This window comes from Entamoeba histolytica, genomic scaffold, assembly GCF_000208925.1.
Source record: "Entamoeba histolytica HM-1:IMSS scf_1104750517413 genomic scaffold, whole genome shotgun sequence".
Lineage (NCBI taxonomy): Eukaryota > Evosea > Mastigamoebida > Endamoebidae > Entamoeba > Entamoeba histolytica.
In genome coordinates, this window is record NW_001914886.1 from 22,084 (window position 1) to 46,574 (window position 24,491).

Here is a 24,491-nt window from a genome sequence, read left to right on the forward strand (position 1 = left end):
GATAAAAGCAACAAAAGAAAAATACATTCCTCCAAAATCGCATTAAAATATTAAATTTGTTCAAAAATAACATAAAAAATACTTCATAAGAAAAGAGTAATTTTTTATTTTCATCTTAAAATAATTTAGTTGTTTATCTTATGAGAAGAAACATTAACGAAGATATTGACTTATCATTTCTTACTACACAAAAAGAAAAGAATAAATTTCAAAAATTTAATGACGAGGCTGAGAAGATACTTAACCAAATAGAAAAATGTAAGGTTTGGACTGATATTCTTCAAGTTATGCAAACCTTTACTAAATTTATTAAAAACAATAAAAACTTCCCTGTTGTTCCGGCTAAACAAACATTTATGAGAAGAATGGCACAGGCATTAGATCCACAAATTCCATCTGGAGTTCATATGCAAGTATTAGAATTATTTGTTATGTTATTTGAAAGAATAGGAGAAGATAGATTAGTAGAAGATTTATGGTGTTTTACACCAGGGCTATTTCCATTAATACGAAGTGGAGCAACAGATATTAGAACAAAGATATTAGATATTATAAAGAAATATTTATTAAAAGTTATAATGAAAATGAAAGATATTCAAAAAGCATTTATTATTTCTGTTGTAGTTGGTATGGAAGAAAATTCTAGTGGAATTAAAGATAAAACAATTGAACTTATTGATGAAGTTAAAAAGAATAATGAGAAATATTTCTGGGAATTATGTTGGGATATATTACGTTCAAATAGCATTAGTAGAAAACCATTATTAACGTATATGTTACTTAAACTTGATTGTCCAATAAAAGAAGAACAATTAGCAAATAGAGAATTAATGTTATATAGTATTTTAAATACATTTACTGATGAAAAATCATTAGTATTAAGAGACATGTTAGATATTTTATGTACAAGAATAAAATTAAATAGTGGAATATTTAATGAAGAACAATTTACAAGTATTGTTGAACGAATGTTAATATTATTAAAAAAGAAAGATAGTGGATTAACAAGAAGAGTTCATTTTTATCTTTTAGGATTAAATGCTAAAGACCAAGATATTGAGAAAGAACAAATAATATCATTTTTTAATAATTATTCATATAAAATTATAGAAAAATCATTAAATGAATTATATAATTACGCATCAAAAGAAGGAATTGAAAACATAATTTCTATATATGAAGAATTATTAGGTAAACAAATTATTGCAGAACAAGTTTTTAAAAATGTAATTTGTTCAGTTCTTTCATTATTACAAAAAGCATTGGAAATAAATAAAAGAAATGACATTGATATAATTACTGAATTTTTAAAAAATGTTGATATTGATGTATTATTTGAATATATAATTTCTTTAATGAATAATGAAACAAAAGACTATGCAATTAAAAGAACATTAGCATTTCTTACAACGTATCAAGGAAATGAAGAACAAATGAAAAAAATGGATACATTTGGAATTAATATTTTACTTCTTTGTTGGAAAAAAATGATAAGATTAATAGAGTCTGAAGTACAAATAAATCAACTAACAGAATGTTTTGAATTAATAGAATATTGTTTAAAAGATGAATTTGAAGAGAATGAAGAAAAAGATATTCAATTAATAAAAATAACAATTGAAGCAGATAAAGTATTTGAAATATTTATGAAAAAATATATTGAAGTAGATACTACAATGCCAGAAAAAAAACTTAATATGTTTATTAAATTTTGTGATATAATTAAAACATTACATACTAAATTAACACCATTTAAAAGATATCAAATACAAAATATTAATGAAGAATATAATGAAGAAATTGAAAAAGAAGAAGAAGAAATTGGAATTGAAGGAATTCAAATATTATTAAAAAAAGAATTAAATAATAATGGATGGATAGATGAATTAAAAAAAATTATTGCAGAACATCCACATCCTATTTTAAGAATTAAAGCAGCAAAATGTTATTATGATATTTGGAAAAAAGAAGAAAAAGATGTACTTCAACTTGATGATGAAACATTTATTTATGAATTATATCAAGTATTATGGAAAACATTAGATGAAGATAATTATTCAATATTAACTGATGTTGTATTATTTTTCCATACATTTGGTACTTCACATGAACAATTAACATATAACTTTATTACAGAAAAATTAAAAGATGGAAATGAAGATGACTTATTAAAATATATGTTATTTTGGAAAAATTCAAGTTTGTTAATTTATGATATTGAGACTTCAGTTTTTAATAAAGGATTAATATTATTCTTACAATATTATATTCACCAACATCATGACCCATTCTTTTTGGACTTTCTTCAAGTATCAATGAATGTACAAAGACTTGATCGTATTCTTCCTCCAATTATTTCAATTTTATTAACACAACAAGATGAAAGAAATAAACAATTATATGGATTTGAAATTAATGATACATTATTAATTTCATTATTAAACATTATTGATACAATGTTTGCTTCTTCTAATCCTAAATTTATTGAAACATTAAAATTACTTCAAATACCAATGTTTCTTAATGAAAAATATAAAAAAATTGAATATTCATTTGATAAAATGTCAGAACCATCAAATATTCTTGAATTAATATTTTGTGTTATTATGTTATATATGAAAGGAAATAAAAAATTAATTAACACTTCTGATAAAACACAACTATTTCATTATCAGTCTCTTGCAACAGATATTTTAATTAATATTTTTACTTCTTATCAAGAAAATGAAATAATAAAAGATATTAGTATTTCTACTCAATATACTATATTACTTTCATTTGCTGAATCAATTACTCATGCTCCTAAATTACAATTACATTTACTTTCTTTAGTAAAATTATTAGTTAGACTTTCTGATATAACTCAACCTGAACAAAGTATTACTAGATTTTCTTTATTCCTTCAAACAATTATTAGTGGAATTTGTCAAGAAAAACATATGTATCGTTCTCATTTTCTTAGAATGATTGAAGAAAGTATTGATTTTATTCCATCAACAGAATATAAGACTTCTGTAGTATTACTTATACAAGCTATTTCTAATGTAATTTCACAAAATACATTACCAAGGTCTATTTGTTTAAATACTTTATCAGAAGAAATTAATCCAGTACTTGACATTTTAAAAAAATTATATGAACATTCATTAAAACTCTTTCCTTATAAATCTCAATTTGAAGATACTTCAAACCAACAAACACAACAAGTAAGTGCTGGACAACAAATTGGAAATGCTGTATTATTTATTCCAATGCTTGTTGTATCTGTTTTTTCTGATGTAAAAGGTAATAAAGAAAAAAGAAATAATGAACCACATTTTCTCACTTCAACATTAAGAAGAACTATTCAATCAATATTTGAATTAGTCAGTGTAACTGAAGGTCCTAATAACTCATTTGTCTTACAAAGTAATTGTGTTTCAGTATTGGAAATGTTATTTATTTCATTCCCACTTGATTTTATTGGAGAATATTTATTAATGTTTAATTCATTCCCTGATAAACATTCATTTATATTCAGATCATTTAAACAAGAATTTATAGTTAAAATGTTATGGTCATTATTAGTTATTAGTGAAGCTGGATTATATGAAGATGTAGCTCCACAAAAAATATTTGACTTTGTTCAATTTATTATAACAAAAGTTATAACTCCAACTGAATTATATAGAACACAAATGTATATTCAATCATTAATTAATCATCATATGGTAAATGATGAAATGGTCTTTGTTATTATACATACTATTAAATTATTCCTTGATGTTATTAATCAACTTGATATTAAAAACCAAGGTAAATTAGGAAATGGATGGGAAGAAATTATTAATTCAATATTAAATAAATATATGGCAATTGTTCAACGTTGGAAAGAAGGAGGTCAACCTATTAAATTAAGAAATAGACAAAAAAGTCTTTCATCAAATACATCAACATCTTCTAGTTTAGGAGTTCCTATTGCATCAAGTTATGATAGTAAAGATTCATCAAAAAATATAACAGAAGATAATCCATTGTCTATAATAAATAATTCCTTATACATTTCTTCAGATTTATTAAATATTGTTATTGATGATATTATTCCAATTATAACAATGGCATTTGATGAAAATTCAATAGGAAATATTATTGATTTAGGCAAACAATTTGAACATAATTTAACACAACCTGGTAGTGATATGGGAATTAACGTCTCATCTTTAAATATTTTAAATGAATTAGCAAAAAGAAATCAATTAAATAATAAATGGAGTAAAATTATATTTAATGTATTTAATAATGATGAATTCTTTAATAAATCAAGTAATCTTTTAACATTATGGAAAGCACCAATTTATTCAGTATTTTCTAGTAATAATGCTAAATTATTATTTGACTTTATTTCAGGTATTAATAAAGGAATATTAGGACAAGGACTTCTTGTTAATAAAGAAAACGAATCAATTTTAAGAGCAAAAATATTTAAAAGAATTGCATTTGTAATTTATTGTGGAGAAAAAGAAGTATTTGATAATTTTATGGATCAAAACCAATCATTAATTGAAAATATATTAGATAGACTGATTGATTCAATTAAACAATATCCATCAGAAGTATTATATAGTTGTGGATTTTTATTATTAAGAGTCATGTTACTTAAATGTTCTTTTAATAAATTAAAGAAAAAAATGCCAACCATATTAAATGAATTAATAACTATATTTAATTTACCATTTGATAAAGGGTCTATGATTATTTTAAGTGGATTACAATTATTTGATATGTTACAACTTATACCTGACTGTTCAATAGACCTTCATTCTTGGATTTTCCTTCCATTATTTATTCCTGATGAATCATTTGATAATTCTAAATATCAACCATTAATCCCTACTCTTATATTACCAAGCAATGATACTGAGCCATGTGTTAATAAACCAAATATATCATATGAAGGTTTAACTCAATCAAGAGAACTTATTATTAAAGAAAATAAATTAATTGATATGCAACAATACCAACTTTTAAGAACAAAATTAAATTATTATTCACAAGATCTTTTCTATATGACTTCTCGTTCTGATGAAATAGATATTAATTCAACAATTAGAGTTTTGTTAGATAACTTTAGTGAACAGCAGTAATAATTTAAGAATTTAGTTTTTTAATAATAAATTTATGATTAAAATATTATTTTTAATTTTCAGATATAAATAAATAATTAGAAAATTCCTCTTTCTTCTTTCTTCTTCTTTTTTTAAATGAAAAGAATAATCGTTATTATTTGAATTTTCTAATACTTGTTATTCTTTAACTCTCATCTCTAAAAATTTATTTCATCCATTATGAAAGCTTTCATTTGTTTACTTTTCATTTTTGCTATTGCTTTTGCTGCTGATACTGCAAGTTGTGCATTCTGTAAGACTATTATCTCTCAAATTGAACAACTTCAAGCCAAGAAAGGAAGAGCTGCTGTAGAAGATTTTATTGATGAACTTTGTTCAATTGCAACTGATGAAGCTAAAGATGTATGTGATGATTGGAATGCATATGGAATGGATAAAATTGTTGATGCTATTATGGCACATGAATTATCAGACTCTGTTTGTGCAAAATGTGGATCTTGTTAAAAGAGGGGGGGAGATATTTAATACAATTTTTAATTATTAAATTTTAAAAGTAAAATTAAATTTTCTCTAAAGAAATAAGTAATAAAGAAATAGTGTTTTTGTTAAAGAAATAATAAAGTAAATAGAAAACAAATTGTTTAATTTCATTAAATTTAATTTGTTAAAAATAAAAAAATAGAAATTCATCTTCATTTTGTTTATTTAATAATTAATTTAATTTGAGTAGTTTAATGAGTGAAGAAAATTTATCACTTAGTGATCTTTTAGAACAAATATTATGTTCTAAAGGATCAGTTAAAGTTATTAGAAAAATGTATGAAACTACACAAAGTGAAGGAACAAGTATTTCATTTATAAGAGATTTACTTTGTTTTTTTGAAGGGAGAAATAAAACATTAATATTTATGAATAGATTATTTGAACAATGGATAAATGGAAATGACAATTTATTATTTGTTATTAGAAAAAATTTTTGGTCATATAATTGTTTTACTGTTTATTTAACTTGTTCCAATTTAGTTGAATATCTTCAAACAATACTCACCCCTTTCTTTGATAGTTTACAAAGAAAAGAAGAAGAACCAATAAAATCTTTATTAATAGAGAGTAAAGAATTAAAACAAAAAGAAATAAATCAATTAAAATTTAAAAATATTGAATCAAATGAAGTAAAAAATTTATTTATTAAACCAGATTTATCACAAATACCTATTTCTCAATTAAATACTTTAATACAATTTATTATTGATAAATTAGAAATGATAATTAATTCATTCATACAATCAGTTGATCGTTTTCCACCTCAAATTGGATTTCTTTTTTATACATTAAGACTTAAAATAATTAATGGATATCCAAGTTCTATGAATTCATTTTTACTTTATCTTATTCAAGAATCAGTAATTACACCATTTTTATCTTCACCATCATTTTTTGGTATGCTTGAACAAGTAACTTCAAAACAATTATTTATTATAAATATTTGTATTTATTTATTAAGAAATATTTCATTAAATACACAAATATCATCAGGTTATTTCTCATTATTTAATGATTTTATTGCTTTTCAACATATTAAAATAACAACTCTTTTTTTAAATGTTATTTGTACAAAATATCAAACTGAATGTCATTATATTATTCCTGAAGAACATTTTCAAAAAGTTTGTTATTCTCTTTCAAAATTATTTATTTCACATGGAAATATATTAGAACAAACATTTATTCAAAAATTACCATCAATTGGATTATCAGAAATATTAAAACGATTAAAAGATTCATGTAAAGCAAGAAAAAAAATATATAAAGATAAGTTTAGACCAATTATTCCAAAAGCACCATTTCAATATTTTGGAAAGAAATATGAAAGTTTAGAAATAATGTATAATAATAAATTTATTGGATTATCTTCAAGAACATTATCAACTAATTTAAAATCAAAAAAAATAAATCATGCAATTAAAATATTAAATCAAAATGAAAATTATATTAATTATATTGATCCTAAAACTGGACTTACTCCTTTAATGGTTGCTTGTAAAAATCCTTCTATTGAATTATTTAAAACATTATTAACTAAATCACCAGATGTATTTATTCGAGATTTTAGAGGATGGAGTGTTGTTCATCATGCAATTTATGAAGATAAAGTAGAATTTCTTTCATTATTAATTAATTATCCATTTTATAATTTATTTGATTGGAATGATGATATGAATACTCCATTACATTATATTGTACAAAAACCTTTAACAAATGAAGTAGAAAAATGTATAATTCAATGTTTAAAGAATGGAGCAAATATTAATTCATTAAATCTTTCAAAAGAAACACCATTATATCGTGCAGTTAAAAAAAATAATATAAATATGGTTAAATATTTATTACCATTAGGAGCAGACCCATTTATAAAATGTGTAACAGGAAGTGTATATGATTTTGTATTAGAAGATCCACCAGAATCAGAATTAAGAAATATAATATTTGATTTTGTAAAAAAAGGAACATTATTTAATAATGAATATATTAAAATTAATAGAGAACAATATCATGTTCATTTTTCAATTCAAGAATATTCAACTATTAATTTTATTATTAATTCTATTCAAGAACAAAATTCATTATTATTTGAAAATTTATTAGATAGAAGTACTTTTGAAAATGATGTTTTAATAACAAATGGAAATACATTATTACATGAAATATCTCGTAATGGTAATTCAGAAATTATGGAAATTTATTGTAGAAAAAAGTTATTATTAAATAATATAACTACTCCAACTCATATTGTTAAATTAAATAATACTGGTGAAACTCCATTAATGGTTGCATTAAAATCAAATAGAGCTGATTGTGCATTAATGTTATTAAGTTTAAATATTGATAATTTATCAGAAACAATTCATCCAGAGACAAGAAGAAATGCATTACATTATCTTAGTATATCAGATATTCCAGTTGAATTAAAAAAAGTATTATTTTTAAGTTTATTTATTAGAATTACAAATATTAATCAACAAGACAAAGATGGAAATACTTGTTTACATTTATTATTAAAGAAAAAAGAAGATGTTTCTTTAACAGAATTACTTCTTAATAATGGTGCTGATATGTTTATTGAAAATAAAAAAAGACAACAATGTATTCATATTTCTATTGAAAATAAAGATGTTATAAATTTTAATTTTTTATTTGAACATGAATATGATTGGTGTGATGATGATTTTGAATTTATTCATACTTTATATTCACAAGATTCTTTATTATTAATTCCACATGTTATAAATTATCTTAATTCTATTACTTCTTCAAGTCCTGTTCATCGTTGGGAGATTGTTTTAAAAATAAAAAGATTATTAGATTCTTCTCATCTTTTTTCTGATTCTATTCTTGTTAGTCCTAGTTCTTATATTCACTCTTTTATTCAATGGCTAGCTATTAAATATGAATCAGAAACACTGAAAAATCAATTAAAAGAATGTTTAATGGATGATGAAAAAGTAGAAGAAAATTTACAAGAAGATCGTATTAGAAATCATATTAATCAAGGATTAGCATTAGGAATTCATGACTGTAAAATACTTAAAATTTCTCTTGAAATGCTTCAAGAAAATCTTTCAAGATGTTTAGAAATTCAAAGTTCTCTTGTTAAAAATGATTTTCGTTATGATAAAACAATTTTAACTAGACTGGTAAAAAAGTTATATTTTGCAACACAACAAGCAAATGCACAATATTATTCTAATTAGAAAATGTAAGTACTATATAATTGGTTATTATAAATAAACAATCTATCTAATTATTTCTTTTGGTTTCAAAAAAAAAAAAAAGTTTTGGAAGGAATTAAAAAAAAAAATAAACAAGAAAAAAAAAAAAAAACTAAAAAATAGTTTAAATAGAAATTCTTAAGTAAAGAAAATGTCTTTTTTATCATTCCTCTTTAAAAAGAAACAAATGAATATTTTAATTTGTGGATTAGATGGTGCTGGAAAAACCGCCCTTGTTCTTAAAATGCAAGGAACTGATCCAAAGTCAATGGAAATTAAACCAACAATTGGATATTTAAATCCTTCTTTTAAATACAAAACATATGAATGGTTATTTTGGGATGTGTCTGGTGCTGCAAAGTTTAGAGGTTTATGGAAATCATATTATCCTAATGTAAAATGTATTGCTTATGTTTTTGATAATACAGATAACGATCGGTTTGATGAAAGTAAAACAGCATTATTAAATATGCTTGCTGATAATGATTTAAAAGGAATGCCTTTTATTATTTATGTAAACAAAATAGATCTTAAACCATATGAACCTTCTTTTGCAGATAAATTAGCTCTTACTGAACTTCAAAAAAGTCGTTGTCAAATATTCCCTTGTTCTGCTTATACAGGGGAAGGATTAATGGATGGATTAGATTGGATGTGCTATACTTTGAAAAAATTAATGAAACATGATAATAACAAAAAATAATTGATTTTTCTTTTTGTTATACATATTAATTTATATTTAAAATTGTTATTAAGTTATTATTTGGTTTTATTTCTAATTTTTTTTTTCTGTTGTTTTGTATCACTTCTTTTTTTTTGTTTTTTAATTTTTCTTTCTAATAAGAAATGTTAGTCAATTATTAAAATATTCGTATTATTATTATTCATCTCTTACACTAGCAATAAAGAATTTTCATTACCGTCAGTTGAAAGTCAACCAAATTTTCAGTTCAAAGCCTAGTTTATGTAAATTAGTGATTTTTAGTGATTTATTAAACTAAAAAAAAATATCAACTATTTGAAAGAGAAAAATAATTCTTTATTTAAAAATATATAAAGGTGATTTAATAATAAACCAAAATGACAATTACATATTTAATAAATAAAAAAACATCATTAAGTTTCAACTTTTTAATGTATTATCAACATTATATTTTTCTTAAGAGAATAACAATATTGTTGAAGATATTTTATATATAGAAGATTATATTTATAAAAAAAAAGAATATAACTTGATAAACCAATAAATATATTATTATATGACTTAATATTTGAAGATAGTTTTAGTTGTTAAAGTGGAATTATTAAAGAAAATTTTATTACAATAATTAATGAAAGTATAGTTGATTTAAATAATTCAATCTAAACTTTTTCATTTATTTTTATTATTGTAGTTATTCAAATTCATTATTATCATAAAATCAATTTGTATTTGCTTTTTTTTATTATCAATTATATAATTGATAATAGTATTTATTGTTTATTTTATCAAAAGGAATAAAATAAATAAAACAATTTGTTAAATATAAACTACTTACAAAAATTCTATCTCTCTAACTAAACTGAGAAATAACAATTTTCTGATTCAGTAGTATTTTCTATAGACGTTGTTTTTGGAAGTGTTTGTTCAATATATTTAGATACTATTTCTTTGGATAATTGAATAACTTCTTTATCTTTTCCAAAAAGTTTAATATTATCATAAAATTTAGACCCTTCTTCTATAATTTCTTTTACTGTCCAATCTTTTTTAAGTTTAATATGTTCTAAAATCCATCTTTCTGGCATAAATTGTTTTTCAGGTTTCTTCTTTACAACTTGATCAAAAACAAATCCAAATTGGTTTTTAAGAATATCTAACATAGAATTATCAATAATAATATTTACTATAATTCTTTTTATTCTTGTTTTTTCATTTAAATTATTTAATAATTTAGATTCTTCAATATCTTTTTCAATACCTTCTCGAGAAAGTAATTCTATATCTTCATATTTAATACTTTCTATTTTTAATTTTTGATTCTTTCCTTCTTTTTTTATTTTTCTTAATGTCAATGTACAACCTAAATAATAAAAAATCATTAACAAAAATCCTTCATTTCCATAGTCATTATGATTAGCTGATTCTCTGTTGTTTCTTTTTCTCATTCTAATTTCATCAATACTTATTACTTTTCTTCTTGGTTTTATTCTCTTAATTTGCTTCTCTTTAGTTTCTTCAATAAATTCTTTAGAATAATCATCAATTAATTCCATTTACTTATATTATTTATTATTTTACAGTTTTTAATTAAATACTACATTCTTTTTTATATATGTCTATTACTTCAAGTCTCTATTGTAGTTTTTTTTTAATATTCAAAACGCAAGTCTTGAAATCAATCATCTGTATTGGTTTAATCCCGAAAAGAAACAAAAAACCATTTCATTTTAATAAAAATAGTTATTTCTTAAATTATTTAATAATTAAAAAAAGAGAAGAACAAGACTAAGGCTCTGTTGTATATTATATTCTTTCAAATAATGCAAAAATAAAAAACAATATTTTAATAAAATTGTTATTTATTAAAATGAAAAACACAAAATTAAAATAACAAAAAAGGGTTTAAAAATACTACAAAAACAGAAAGAGCGAAAAAACAAAATAAAAAAGATAAAAGAGAAAGTTGGCACTTCGTTGTGCCTCGTAAAAGGAAATAAGATGTTTTTTTTTTATAGAATTAACAATGAACTAAGAAAAGAACTAAAGGGTTTATAAAAACAATATGCAAAGACCAGCTACCAAATTTAATAAAGAAAAACTTCTTATTAATAAGGCTAAATTAGATGAAATTCTTAAACAAAGAAATATGGTTATTCAATCATATGAAATTTATGGTGGTATTGCTGGTTTATATGATATGGGACCTCTTGGATGTGCTTTAAAACAAAATATACTTCAATTTTGGAGAAAACATTTTACTACATATGAAAATTTCTTTGAAGTTGAAGGACCAATTTTAACACCAAAATGTGTTTTAGCAGCATCAGGACATACTGCTAAATTCAGTGATTATATGGTTAAAGATTTAAAAAATGGATGTTGCTATAGAGCTGATCATTTACTTAAAACATTCTATGAAAATAAAATGGAAGACCCAGCTACTTCTGCAGAACAAAAAGCTACTTATGATGCTGAAATGAAACTTGTAGATAATTTAACTCCTGAAGAACTTTCTGCTGCTATTCAAAGAAATGGAATTAAAGCACCAGATACAGGTAATGATCTTTCAGAACCATTAGCTTTTAATTTAATGTTTGCAACTGATATTGGACCAGCTGGAGATCTTAAAGCCTTTTTAAGACCAGAAACAGCACAAGGAATATTTACTATGTTTAAAAGAAATCTTGAATTTAATGGAGGAAAAGTACCATTTGGTGTAACTCAAATTGGTAATGTTTTTAGAAATGAAATTGCTCCAAGAAATGGTTTATTACGTGTTCGTGAATTTACACTTGCAGAAATTGAATATTTTGTCTTACCAGATAAAAAGACTCATTCTAATTTCTCTGATGTTGAAAATCTTTCTGTTCAATTATATCCAAGAGAACTTCAACTTGAAGATAAAGAAGCTGAATATATTACTCTTGGTAAAGCTGTTAATGACGGAATTATTAATTCACAATTATTAGCCTATTTTATGGGAAGAACATTTAAATTCTTAATTGAACTTGGAATTCCAGCTGAGCATATTAGATTTAGACAACACTTAAAAACAGAAATGGCACATTATGCTAAAGATTGTTGGGATGCTGAAATTAGATTATCATATGGTTGGGTTGAATGTGTTGGTCATGCTGATAGAGGAGATTTTGATTTATCTAATCATGCTCGTTGCTCTAAGGTTGATCAGTCTGTATTCATTGCTTACGATGAACCAAAAGAAGTTAAAGATGTTACTCTTTCTTTCAATAAAGGAGTTATGGGAAAGAAATATAAGAAAGACTCTCAAAAATTATTTGCTTATGCATCTGGTTTAGATGAAGCTGCTAAAGAAGCAGTTGCCAAAGAAGTTGAAGAAACTGGAATGTGGAAAGTTACTGTTGATGGTATTAACTTTGAAATTGAAAAAGCTAATATCACTATTAAAATTGGAACAAAGAAAGTATATGGTGATAATATTATTCCAAATGTTATTGAACCATCTTTTGGTGTTGGACGTGTATTAACTGCTGTTCTTGAACACTCATTCTGGGTTAGAGAAGATAATGAAGCTAAATCTGTTTTATCAATTCCTGCTTCTATTGCTCCAGTCAAAGTTGGTTTATTCCCACTCTTAACTAAACTAGAATTTAACAATAAAATCGCAGAAATTGAAAAGATTTGTAAGAATGGTTTCCTTTCATTCAAATCTAATACTACTGCTGTTGCTATTGGTAAGAAATATGCTCAAGCTGATGAAGCTGGTATTCCATTTGATGTTACAGTTGATTATACTTCTCTCTCTGATAATACTGTCACTCTTAGAGACAGAGATACTACAAAACAAATTAGAATTCCAATTGACAAGTTAGTTGAAACAGTGCATGCCCTTACTCAACTTCATCCAACTACAACTTTTGAGAAACTTATGACAATTTATCCAGTAGAAGAAGTCAAAGAAAATTAAATTATCTTTTGAGTGGTATTTTATTTATGTTTTAAAGTTTAATTATTTTTTCTATAGAATGATTTGTTGTGAAATATTTAAAACAGTTATAAAGAAAACATGTACTAAAAAAACTACTAATCAATAATTAAAATAATAAATAAAAAGAAAAGGTGAGAAAAGAAATATCAAAATTATTTGAGATTATCAGCAAGCCAATCAAGACCTTCATAAAGTCCATCACCATTAGTTGCACATGATGTTTGACAATACCATTTACGATTCTTAATTGTTTGTAATCCAAGTTTTTCTGTAACTTCAGAAATAGACATAGCTTGTGGTAAATCATGTTTATTAGCAAAAACAAGCAAAATAGCATTTCTCATCTCATCTTCATTTAACATTTTCATTAATTCTTCACGTGCTTCTCCAATACGGTCTCTATCATTAGAATCAACTACAAAAATAATTGCTTGAGTATTTTGATAATAATGTCTCCATAATGGTCTAATTTTATCTTGTCCTCCTACATCCCAAACAGTAAAGGAAATATTCTTATATTCAACAGTTTCTACATTAAATCCAATAGTTGGAATAGTAGTGACAATTTCTCCAAGTTTTAACTTATAAAGAATTGAAGTTTTACCGGCAGCATCAAGTCCTACCATCAAAATTCTCATTTCTTTCTTTCCAAGTAATTTACTTAACCAACTTCCCATACTGTTTTTTTGGTTTTAATAAGTTCTAAGTTCTTTTTTCGTTTTTTTTTAAGTTTCTCTAAAAACCCTTTTCCCGATTTTTTTGGTTATATTTCTTCAAAAAATTTAATGAAAAAAAGATGAATTATCCTTCCTTTTCTTTCTGTTATTCAATCTCCATTTTTTCAAGACTTCTATCCTAACTTACATCATTTTCTTTGTTACATCTTTAAGGAAAAGTCAAAGCCATTGGAAAAAGCTTCCACTTGAATTGATGATTTTATTATGTGATTAAAATAAAACGTTTTATTTCTGTGCTTCTTTTAACTATTTTCAATAAGAGAGAAAGTCTTGTAACCATATTAAGATACACAATGAAACTACTTCAAGCAATGAATATTTCTTTTTTAAAATTTATAATTGATGATATGATGTAGATTTTCATTTTCTAAATAAAATGGAAAAACAAATTATCGTTTCTTAAATTTTGTTTTTGTTTTGACAAAAACTTATAGAAAGTCATATCAGAAGGAATGTTTTGAAAAAAAACACCTTTTCCAGAAATTATATTCTGAAGGGATAGTGATGTACCATGCTTAAAAAATTAGTTATAATCAAAAGTCTCATCTATTGAATGGCTGCCTGGTTGTCAAAACTTTTTGGAACAATAAAAAACAGAAGAATAATTGTTACTGGGTTAAATGGTGCAGGTAAAACTTCTATTCGTTATAAACTATTGTTAGGTAAATTTGCTATGAATATCCCAACCATTGGGTTTGGGGTTGAATCATTTGAATATAAGGATATTTGTTTTAGCCTTTGGGAAGTTAAAGAAAAAGATAGAACCAAACCTTTATGGAAAGAATACTATACCTATTCTGATGGAATTATATTTGTTATTGATTCAACTAATACCAAAGACCAATTAGTACAAGCAAAAAACCTTCTTAATCAAATACTTAAATTGAAAGAATTAGAAGGAATTCCTTTATTAATATATATAAACAAAGATGATTTACTTCAAGACAAAAATGTGACTGATATTATCAACCAGTTAGGAGTAAATCAAATTAAAGGAAGAGAATGGTATTATCAATCATCTTGTGCAATCAATGGAGATGGTCTTTATGAAGGACTTGATTGGCTTTCTTCAAAAATCAATTGATAAGTAATTCATTTTTATATATTATCCATTGTGTTATGAATTTAAATCAAAAAAGTTTAATTTCAAATTAAGTTTTTTGATGTTTGAGAGAAACAAATTCATGATTTAAACATTGTTGAATTGTAAATCTTTTTTGTTCATCCACTATTAACATGTTTTTAATGAGGTCTTGTAATTCTAATGAAATCATATTAAACTCTTTTTGATGACAAATTTTACCATTTCTAATATTAACTCTCAACATTAATGATGAATTTACTCCTTCTTGATTAAAAGGGAACATTCCAATAGACATATAAAATAACATTACCCCACAACACCAAATGTCTGTTTTAAATCCATCATAAGGTCCACTTTGAAGTATTTGTGGAGAAGTGTAATTACTTGTTCCACACTTAGTTAGAGTATATTCTTTTGTTTCTAATATTTTTCCTAATCCAAAATCCATTACAACAATATTAAGTTTCTTATATTCTTCATTAGTTTTACCACGAATCATTATATTTTCAAGTTTTAAATCTCTATGTATTATTTTATTAGAATGAAGATAGTTAATTGCATTAAATACTTGTTTAATAATTATTTTAATTTCATTTTCATTAAAAGTATGATGTTGTTTTAATTGAAGGTATTGTTCTAAAGTTAATCCTTCAATATACTCCATAATAATATACATAAATCTTTGTGATTGTATTGTTTCATATTTTTTTATAATATTTTGGTGATGAATTTGTTCAAGTACTTCACTTTCTCGTTGTGCAATTTCAGACTTCTTTTTCTGAGTTATATCAATTATTTTTACTGCATTTATTTTATTATTACTCTTTCTTTTAATTTGAAATACTTTTCCAAAAGAGCCACTTCCAATAAATTTTATAATTTGATATTTTGTATAAAAACAACAACACATTTCTTTTTCTTCGAAATCTTTTGAAATAAAAAGAATGTTTTGTCTTATTGATGTTTTTGGAATTGGAATAGAAATAACATCTAATGAATTAATGAATATCTCTGTATCTCTTTTTATTTGTTTATTATTATGAAATGTAATTACATTTGTTTTTACTGTTAACACATATTCTTTTTTCTCTTTTTCTCCTTTAATTTCTATTTGAAAATGTTGTCTACTAATCCAAATATATTTTCTTAGAAATTCAACTTCATTTCTTCCATAAACAAATTGTTCTTTTTTAATTGTTATTCTTCCTATTTCTTCATTTCCATTAAAGATAATAAGACTATACAAATGTTCATTCATATTTTTCAATTATTTCTAAAACTAAGTTCAATTCTTCTATTGTAAGTTTCTATTTTCAATTTGCTTTTCTTTAAAAAATTAAGAAAAATAATTATTAATAAATTTATATAATTCTCTTTATTGAGTTTTAATGGTTTTTGTATGAAAAGTATTTTCTATTTTTAAAAAAGTGTCATTTAATATCTGGATTTATTTTTTTATTAGAATATTGATTTAATTATTAATAAATACTGTACTACTAATGACAAGAATCTACACCTTTTCAAATTCGTCATTTGACTGAGAAAGAATAAAGATATGTGATAAAACCAATACATTAAAACATAAAACCATTATTTTTGACAAAAGTGTTATTTATAAATCAGTTATTTTTATTATTTAAAAAGAACCAAATTTTCTATTCTATTAACTTCTATGAGTCAATTATAACTACAATACGTGTTTTCAAAGGAATAAACAACAATTCAAATGTCTTAAAATAAACAACAACCCAATAACATTTTCAATCTCGTTGTGTGTTATACTACTTATTTATTATCTTCTTTTCTAAAACTCTTCAAAAATAATCCAAATCCAATGAGAAAACACTAATTTCAATATTTTAAACAAAGAAAGGAAAGTTCAGGTAAAAAGAGTTTGTTATAAATAAAATTAGATTCAACACCAACAACAATATTTTCTGTGCTTTTTCAATAAGATAAAGAAAAGTACAGAAATAACCTGAAAAAACACGTCAAATGAAATTTACAAAGGGGGGTTGAAAGACTTAAAGCAAATTCCTAAAAATACAATACTTAACATTAACTTTTTATTATTTCTTAATAAAAAAAAAATACTTACCAACTTCATTCATCTTATCATGCAAACCACACAACCTCCTAACACTGAAAAATATGGAATGATGAGAAAATCTCTCAATAGACAACGTCATTACTTTGATTCAGCTGAATGGAGCATTAGAAATAGTTTATCTCCTGAAGCTAAATCTATCAACAAAGAAGAATTTCCAGTTGAGTCACTTCAACCATATGATATTGTTATGTTAACACAGTCTAAGAAAGAACAAACATCCAGTCCATTTTCAAAGTCTCAGAAGTGTGTACATAATTGAATAGAATTCTGGTGTATGTATTAAAAAAGAGGGTTTGACATAATAAAGAGAAATACAATTATTCATTCTTTTTTATGTGGTGAAGAAATTTAATTTCCTCTCATTAATATTTAATTAATTATTCTTCTTCTTATTCCTTTTTTTTGTAGTGAGAATATAAAAATGATTTTAAACCCAAAAATGACAATACATACTTTTCAATAGAGAATAAATGAAGTTGATTGACTAATACTTTGACTTTCAATTCCATTTGTTAAATTACTCATCACTGAATTATTTCCATCATTTCCAGAAATTACTTCATCAGCTCCACTTGACTCATTTTTTAATTGATCTTTTTCATTTAATGTATTTAAACATTCATTGAGATATCGAATCTCTTCATTGACATCTAATAATTAAATATTGACAATAACTCAATTAAAACAAATAAGAAGAACAAACCTTTAATTCGTTGTTTGATAACTGACATTTTATATAATACTCCTGATTTTTCATTAAAGTTGTTAATACTCAATTGATTAATTTCATTTACTATTTGTTTAAATCTCTTTGTCATTGGTTGACTTGAATTGAAATATATATCAATTAACTGTTGACTTTCTGGTGAAATATAATTCCTTATTTCATCAATAGACTTAGACAATTTTACAGTAAGTCCAACAGTTGGTACTTTCCATTGAATAACACAATCTTCTTTTTCTGTTTGAAGATTCTACATAATGTAAATTAAACTTAATCATTCATTTCTATCAAAATAATAAATAATAAACAATAATAAAAAATACCAATTTCTTTAAATTATGTAATTGTTTAATGTCTATTAATTAATGTACTCCTTTGGATTATCCTTTCTTTCTTATATTCAAAACCTTTGATTTGTCTAGTTAGTTGATTGACTTATTGAAGGAGAATGAATCAAATAAAATTTCGTATGAACCAAAAAAAAGAAAAATGTAAGAAAAGTAAAAGTAATTGAATAAAGTATTAAAAGTTCAACAAGTATTGAGTTTAATTTTGACTTATTGCTTCGTTATTGCTCAAGCAATTATGTGTTTAAGTAGGGGAATGTGAATATTGCAATGCAAATTCTAGTTTGTTTCTATATACAGTTGTAATACTTCAAACAACTAAATACTCATTAATGTCTACCAAGATAAAAGTATTTGTAAACAACTCAAAGACGAAGAATTGTGTGTAGAGTGTTTAAAATCATATTATAATTCAAAAAGGCATATCCACCATGTGTTAGTAATTGTGAGAGTTGAAGTTATTCTTCAGATAGGAAGGTGTGTCAAATGTAAGTTTAGACTTTTTACTTAAAGAACAAAAATGAATCATTTACAATGGTAAATGTGAAGATAGTTTAGAATGTATTGACGATGTATATAGATGTAATAAATGTAAAATAGACTTTTATCCAATTAATAGGGTTTGTTTCAATTTGTTTATGTTGATAGATTTCATAAAATTTGATAGGTAAAAAGACTCAGAACAATTGAATAGAAAAGTCTTAGTATTGTGTTGATAAAGTGTTTGATACTACGAGTGAATGTAAAAACTGTCAAAAAAGATATTATGTCAAAGACAAAGATTGCTTACATTGTGATAGTAGTTATGCTACTGATAAATATGATGGTAAAACTGGTGAATGTATTACTGTCAAGCACTTTTTATGTAAGTCCAAAAATAAAATTCAAATTGTAACTTATCATTGTAACACCTATAATAATTCACCATGTACAGATTGTGAAACTGGTTATTGTATTGATAGTGGTAAATGTGGAAATTGTTCAGACGTTTGAAATAACTGTAATATTGAGAATGGATATATTACATGTAGTATTGAGTATAATGTATGTAATGGTGGTTGTGTTTAAATATGTGATAAAGAAATGCATGTAATGTAGGAAGTGTCTGAATTTGCTAAGTTTGTTGAGGAAATATTTATCAAATAGGAATTAGTGTTTGTTTTTACATGAAGAATAATGTCTGAATGTGATAGTAACAAATAAAAATATTTGGGGTGGTAAGTCAAAAGATGTTTTAACTCCATTACTACTATTTGTATGTTATATCCTAGTAGTTATGAGGTTGGCTCTTATTCAGATGGAGTTAGATGTACAAAAGTAAAGGAAATTAATAGGTATTATATTTATGGAGGAAAGCAATTATATATGGTGTTGTGTGTGTTACTTTTGATAAACTTAGTTGATGTGTTGCATGTAAAGATGGATTATAAGCAGAATCATTGTTGTGATGTTTGTTATAAGACACATTCTACATGTGATAACAGTACTTTGTGTGTAAGTTGTCAGGATGAATTAACTCAATATAATAGAGGATTTTGTAGAGGATTTGATCCACAATGTGCAGAAAGTTGTAAATAATCTTCTATGTGTAATAAATACAGTGAAAGCTATTTTGTATTTGAAGAACAACATTATTTTTGTGGTACAAGATGTAGTACTGGAAATTGAAGAAAGTATATACGAAGAATGTCAAGAGGGATATTTTGTTTATCATGGACGATGTGAAAGTGTGTTTCATTCTTTCTCTTGTTATAAATGCATCAAATAATCATTATATTAAGCTATCCACATTTCTGTAGTTTGTAATATGAAGAGTTAAGCTGTTTAGAATGTACTGAAGGTTTTTATCAATTTGCAGGAAGACATATCTTTTCTGGAGTATTTCTGTAATAAGTCAGTTATTTACACTTTTTGTTTTCTTTGCTTTCTAAATGACTCTTTTCTTCTTGTGTCTATTTCAACACTACCAACTTTATTTTGTTTTTTTTATGTAATTTAGATTTCAAGTCTTTCATTTTTATCAAATCTTATTCTCCATGATTTAGACTTTGTTGAGGAATCATTCAAAATAGAATAGTTATAGTCTATTGAGTTTCACTAGTACAAGTGTTAAAGAGAAATAGATGTAGTTGTATCAAGTATTAAGCATTCAACACTCATTTAAGAAGTTAACTGTTGTAATAAAAACGCATCACAGAGTAAAGGTTTTGAAGCTGGAAGAATAGTGGGTTGAAAGAAATATGTTATTGAAATGATGTTTTGAAGAGGAAATTAGATGAAAGTGAAATGAATTAAACAATATTCTATTATTATTTTGTGTTGAGAGATGAGTCATAGTTGTTTTGTGTTTGAAATTGAATGAGACTTTATTTTAGTATCTCGTTCAATACTCATTTAAATTTATTCATCATTTATTACATTAAACTACATAAAAACTACATTGTTTTAATCCCAATTATTCAATTGATGATATTTTGTTGTTTTTTCTTTTCAATTCTTAAAGTGTTATTCTTGGAAATAATAAAGTTATGAATATTTGTGTTTTATTTATTGAGTTTTTATAATAATTTCATAGTTGTTTTTCTTTAGTTTCATTATAGTATTTTTATTGTTAATTTTATTGTTATATATTTCAAAAAATAAATAAAAATAAAATGCAATCGGAAGGAGTTGAACCTTCGACCCTCACGTTTTGTTAACAAGTTCGATTCTTTAACAAAGTAAGAAAGTGTTTTACCACCTAAACTACGACTGCTTTTCAAATTTTTGAATTAAATGGCTATTCTTTACTTTTTTGAAATTATTTAAGAAATGAATTTTTTGTATTAATTCATGAATATCTTATTAGTATCATCTGCACAAACACTATAAACAAGCATATGTGTTTCATCATTCGAGAGTATGTTTTCATTGTTTTAAATTAATGAAAATAATTATTACAACTATGAAATTTTCACATATGTTTTATTTTCAACGACTCAATTATTCAATTAATACTACTATAACCAATACAATTATTAATATCTTTTTCATTGAAAAGTTATGGTGTCGTTTTCATTTTATTTCATTTACGTTGTATTTATTAATATGTGGCATATTTCATTGTTAAATTAGTCTTAATTTTGTTCTTCAATAACTTTCATCTCTTTATGAACATTACTTACAATAAAATGAAATTAATAAACTTGAAAAATATTATGTTTAAACGATTCTTTATGTTATTGAATTAATAGTCTTTATTTTCAATGACAGATATTATGATAACGTGTTCTTTATCCATACTTTTTAACAAAATTCTATTCTAATTCCTCATTTGCTTATTTTATAAATTTAAGCGAATTTATCTCTGATAAAACTTAACTACAACACTCATTTATATAATGGTTATTTTTTCTATACAATGAATTAATTAAACAATTTTTATATTATGTTAGTTCTTAATTTCACATTTCTAACACTCATTTGTCAACTTTTCTTAAAACAAATTCATCTTGTTATCATTAGTAGATTTAAGTTTCTTTGCTTTTGATCAAAAATATTTTAGTATTATTTGTATATTCTTTTAATATAGAATTTGTGTATATTTTGTCTTATTCAATGTTACTTTAATAGGGGTTAGTTGGTACTACAAACTTTGTTTCTTTTGGATTTTTTTTAACTAGTTTTATTATTTGTTTAAAATTTCTTGGATTATTTTGTCTACAGTCATTTCTTTGAAATAAACAAGTTTTATTCAATGACAATGAATTATTAATATTCGGTCATTCATTCAAAATCAATTGAATGACATGAAATATGAAAATATTATAAATAACAAAGAATAATAAATGACAAAAACAATGTGATATTTATTGAAATAAATGATTATTAGAAATAATTTAAATCAAATAATGATGTTACTTTCATCAACAATGAAAAGAATAAATAAACTAAGAAACAAAATTTAGAAATTATGAAAGAATAATGAAGAATAATATGAAAGAACAGAATTATCATTAATACTTTAATGTCAAAATCAAAAAATAATTGAAATTATGACAAAACTCAATAATAATGTCAGTGTGCTTTGATGGTAATAATAATTTTATTAATGTAGAAATTGTTGTTAAAGTATTTCAATGAAATATGAATAATTTCATTTTTAATTCATAACATCAGAATCATTGTTTAAGAAGGTTATTTCATAATATTGAATCATATCACATTTATAATAAAAAATGAATTGTTTGAAGTTTGAAGAATAAATAAAGAAAAAATATTATCCAAATTTAATTACTAAAAGAATTGAAAAGAAAAGGAAGAATTGAAAATAATAAAGTATGATATATAAAGTACTATAGAAGTACTGAATTAAAATATAAATAAAAGTTGATTCATGATGTGTTGAATTTCTTTAAATACTGTAGTTCATTAAAATCAATTTCTATATCAACTACAATTAGTGAAATGTGAAATGGATGTTTTATTGATATTAAAAATTAGTATTAATTTCTGTACCTAATCATTTGTATCATTCTGATGATATTATTTTATTAATGTAACTCAGTGAAACTGAAACATTGTTGAGAAAGAATGAAAAAAAAATATAGAAGTGTTCATTCGAAAATTATTTAGGTAAATACAAGAAATAATAAAATAAAAATCATTGAATTAAAAATCATTTTATAAATCATAACTTTATAATCACTTTCTTTGAATTTGAATAATTTAAGAATAATTTAAATTACATTATATGAGGATTATATTACCAAAACTTTAATTAATTTATTTTTTTAATAAAAAATGAAAGAATTACGTTATTAAAGAAAAACGAAATGCTAATTTTAATTGATAATAAAGTGGTAATAAATTTATTTATAGTTTTATTTCAAAATAATTTTTATTCAATATCATTATAACTGAAAAATAAAATTTGTTTCAGTGAATGTATTTAAATCTTTCATTCATTTTATTTCTTCATGAATAAATAACCAACATTATCAATTTCATTAAAACAATAATCACGTTCATATTAATATATATTAGAATTATTGTTATAAAATAAACTTATAACACAAAGAAAATTAATTAAAATAAAGATAATTAAAATAATTCAATTGGAGTGTTTAATTAATGTTAATATAAAAGCATTGTAAATGAAGAAAATACAATAAATAAGAATATCAAAATAATAAAATAAAGAGATAATAATGAAGAATTGTTTGAATTAATCAGAACAATATTTGAATATAAATTGAATCTTGAAGAGAGTGTATAAATTATGTGATAAAAGAAATAATACAAATGAATATAGTGAAATATATCAAATTATAAAAAATAAGAATGACATATCTACATTAATAAAATAATGAAAGAATAAATATAATGAAATAATTATTAATAAATTGAAATTGAATGAAATGAATAATCAAAAAAAAAAAAAACAAAGTAGAATGAAAATGAAATGATAAGATAATAACAAATAAAATAATGAATAATGATAATATAAAAAGAAATGAATCTAACCAAGTGAAATTAATGAAAAAAAATGATATATTTATAAAAATTAACAATTCAATAATTACATTAAATGATAATTGAAATGATGTATTGTTTGTAATTATAAAATAAAATAAATATATAATAAATTATAATGTAAATAGAAAATACATTTTAAATACATTTTAAACTTGAATTAATAAATGAATAATCAAATGATAAAAATAACTATAATAACATATATAATAAAGAAATGAAAAATGGAGAATAAAACAAGAGAATAAAATGAAATTAAACAACAATACAAATGAAAATGATAAAAACAAAAGAAGAATATATAAAAATAAAGAAATAATTAATGTATTGAAACACGAAATAATCAATAACAATGAATAAATCATAAAAGAACAACCATTTATATAGAAAATAAAATAAATAAGAATAAATAACTAATGATAATTGTAAA

General features: G+C 23.3%; 11 protein-coding genes and 1 non-coding gene across 12 annotated transcripts; 7 read left to right on the forward strand and 5 right to left on the reverse strand.

The window, feature by feature from the left end:
- Window positions 1-140: 140 nt before the first annotated feature.
- EHI_073420 (Dopey domain protein, putative) lies at window positions 141-5,123 on the forward strand (the record flags this gene model as incomplete). The annotated part of the gene is made up of 1 exon (XM_651591.1): window positions 141-5,123. The coding sequence occupies one exon, from the start codon at window positions 141-143 to the stop codon at window positions 5,121-5,123; it is 4,983 nt and encodes a 1,660-aa protein (XP_656683.1).
- A 716-nt stretch (window positions 5,124-5,839) lies between these two features.
- Window positions 5,840-8,857, forward strand: EHI_073430 (ankyrin repeat/GTPase-activator domain containing protein; the record flags this gene model as incomplete). The annotated part of the gene is made up of 1 exon (XM_651589.1): window positions 5,840-8,857. The coding sequence occupies one exon, from the start codon at window positions 5,840-5,842 to the stop codon at window positions 8,855-8,857; it is 3,018 nt and encodes a 1,005-aa protein (XP_656681.1).
- Window positions 8,858-9,062: 205 nt separating this feature from the next.
- On the forward strand, window positions 9,063-9,578 carry EHI_073440 (ADP ribosylation factor, putative; the record flags this gene model as incomplete). The annotated part of the gene is made up of 1 exon (XM_651588.2): window positions 9,063-9,578. One exon carries the CDS (start codon window positions 9,063-9,065, stop codon window positions 9,576-9,578), a length of 516 nt encoding a protein of 171 aa, XP_656680.2.
- An 854-nt stretch (window positions 9,579-10,432) lies between these two features.
- Window positions 10,433-11,131, reverse strand: EHI_073450 (uncharacterized protein; the record flags this gene model as incomplete). Its single annotated transcript, XM_651587.1, has 1 exon — window positions 10,433-11,131. The coding sequence occupies one exon, from the start codon at window positions 11,129-11,131 to the stop codon at window positions 10,433-10,435; it is 699 nt and encodes a 232-aa protein (XP_656679.1).
- A 509-nt stretch (window positions 11,132-11,640) lies between these two features.
- Window positions 11,641-13,524, forward strand: EHI_073460 (glycyl-tRNA synthetase, putative; the record flags this gene model as incomplete). Its single annotated transcript, XM_651586.1, has 1 exon — window positions 11,641-13,524. One exon carries the CDS (start codon window positions 11,641-11,643, stop codon window positions 13,522-13,524), a length of 1,884 nt encoding a protein of 627 aa, XP_656678.1.
- Window positions 13,525-13,697: 173 nt separating this feature from the next.
- Window positions 13,698-14,222, reverse strand: EHI_073470 (ADP-ribosylation factor, putative; the record flags this gene model as incomplete). The annotated part of the gene is made up of 1 exon (XM_648949.2): window positions 13,698-14,222. One exon carries the CDS (start codon window positions 14,220-14,222, stop codon window positions 13,698-13,700), a length of 525 nt encoding a protein of 174 aa, XP_654041.1.
- A 613-nt stretch (window positions 14,223-14,835) lies between these two features.
- EHI_073480 (ADP-ribosylation factor, putative) lies at window positions 14,836-15,366 on the forward strand (the record flags this gene model as incomplete). The annotated part of the gene is made up of 1 exon (XM_651584.1): window positions 14,836-15,366. One exon carries the CDS (start codon window positions 14,836-14,838, stop codon window positions 15,364-15,366), a length of 531 nt encoding a protein of 176 aa, XP_656676.1.
- A 67-nt stretch (window positions 15,367-15,433) lies between these two features.
- On the reverse strand, window positions 15,434-16,624 carry EHI_073490 (protein kinase, putative; the record flags this gene model as incomplete). The annotated part of the gene is made up of 1 exon (XM_651583.1): window positions 15,434-16,624. One exon carries the CDS (start codon window positions 16,622-16,624, stop codon window positions 15,434-15,436), a length of 1,191 nt encoding a protein of 396 aa, XP_656675.1.
- A 1,308-nt stretch (window positions 16,625-17,932) lies between these two features.
- EHI_073500 (uncharacterized protein) lies at window positions 17,933-18,294 on the reverse strand (the record flags this gene model as incomplete). The annotated part of the gene is made up of 2 exons (XM_001913500.1): window positions 17,933-18,126; window positions 18,180-18,294. 2 exons carry the CDS (start codon window positions 18,292-18,294, stop codon window positions 17,933-17,935), a joined length of 309 nt encoding a protein of 102 aa, XP_001913535.1.
- Window positions 18,295-19,081: 787 nt separating this feature from the next.
- On the forward strand, window positions 19,082-19,540 carry EHI_073510 (uncharacterized protein; the record flags this gene model as incomplete). The annotated part of the gene is made up of 3 exons (XM_001913501.1): window positions 19,082-19,099; window positions 19,148-19,167; window positions 19,309-19,540. The coding sequence occupies 3 exons, from the start codon at window positions 19,082-19,084 to the stop codon at window positions 19,538-19,540; spliced, it is 270 nt and encodes an 89-aa protein (XP_001913536.1).
- A 264-nt stretch (window positions 19,541-19,804) lies between these two features.
- Window positions 19,805-20,125, forward strand: EHI_073520 (uncharacterized protein; the record flags this gene model as incomplete). The annotated part of the gene is made up of 1 exon (XM_001913502.1): window positions 19,805-20,125. One exon carries the CDS (start codon window positions 19,805-19,807, stop codon window positions 20,123-20,125), a length of 321 nt encoding a protein of 106 aa, XP_001913537.1.
- A 1,077-nt stretch (window positions 20,126-21,202) lies between these two features.
- EHI_073530 lies at window positions 21,203-21,302 on the reverse strand. Its single transcript has one exon. It is a non-coding gene; the product is annotated as a tRNA-Asn (tRNA).
- Window positions 21,303-24,491: the final 3,189 nt, after the last annotated feature.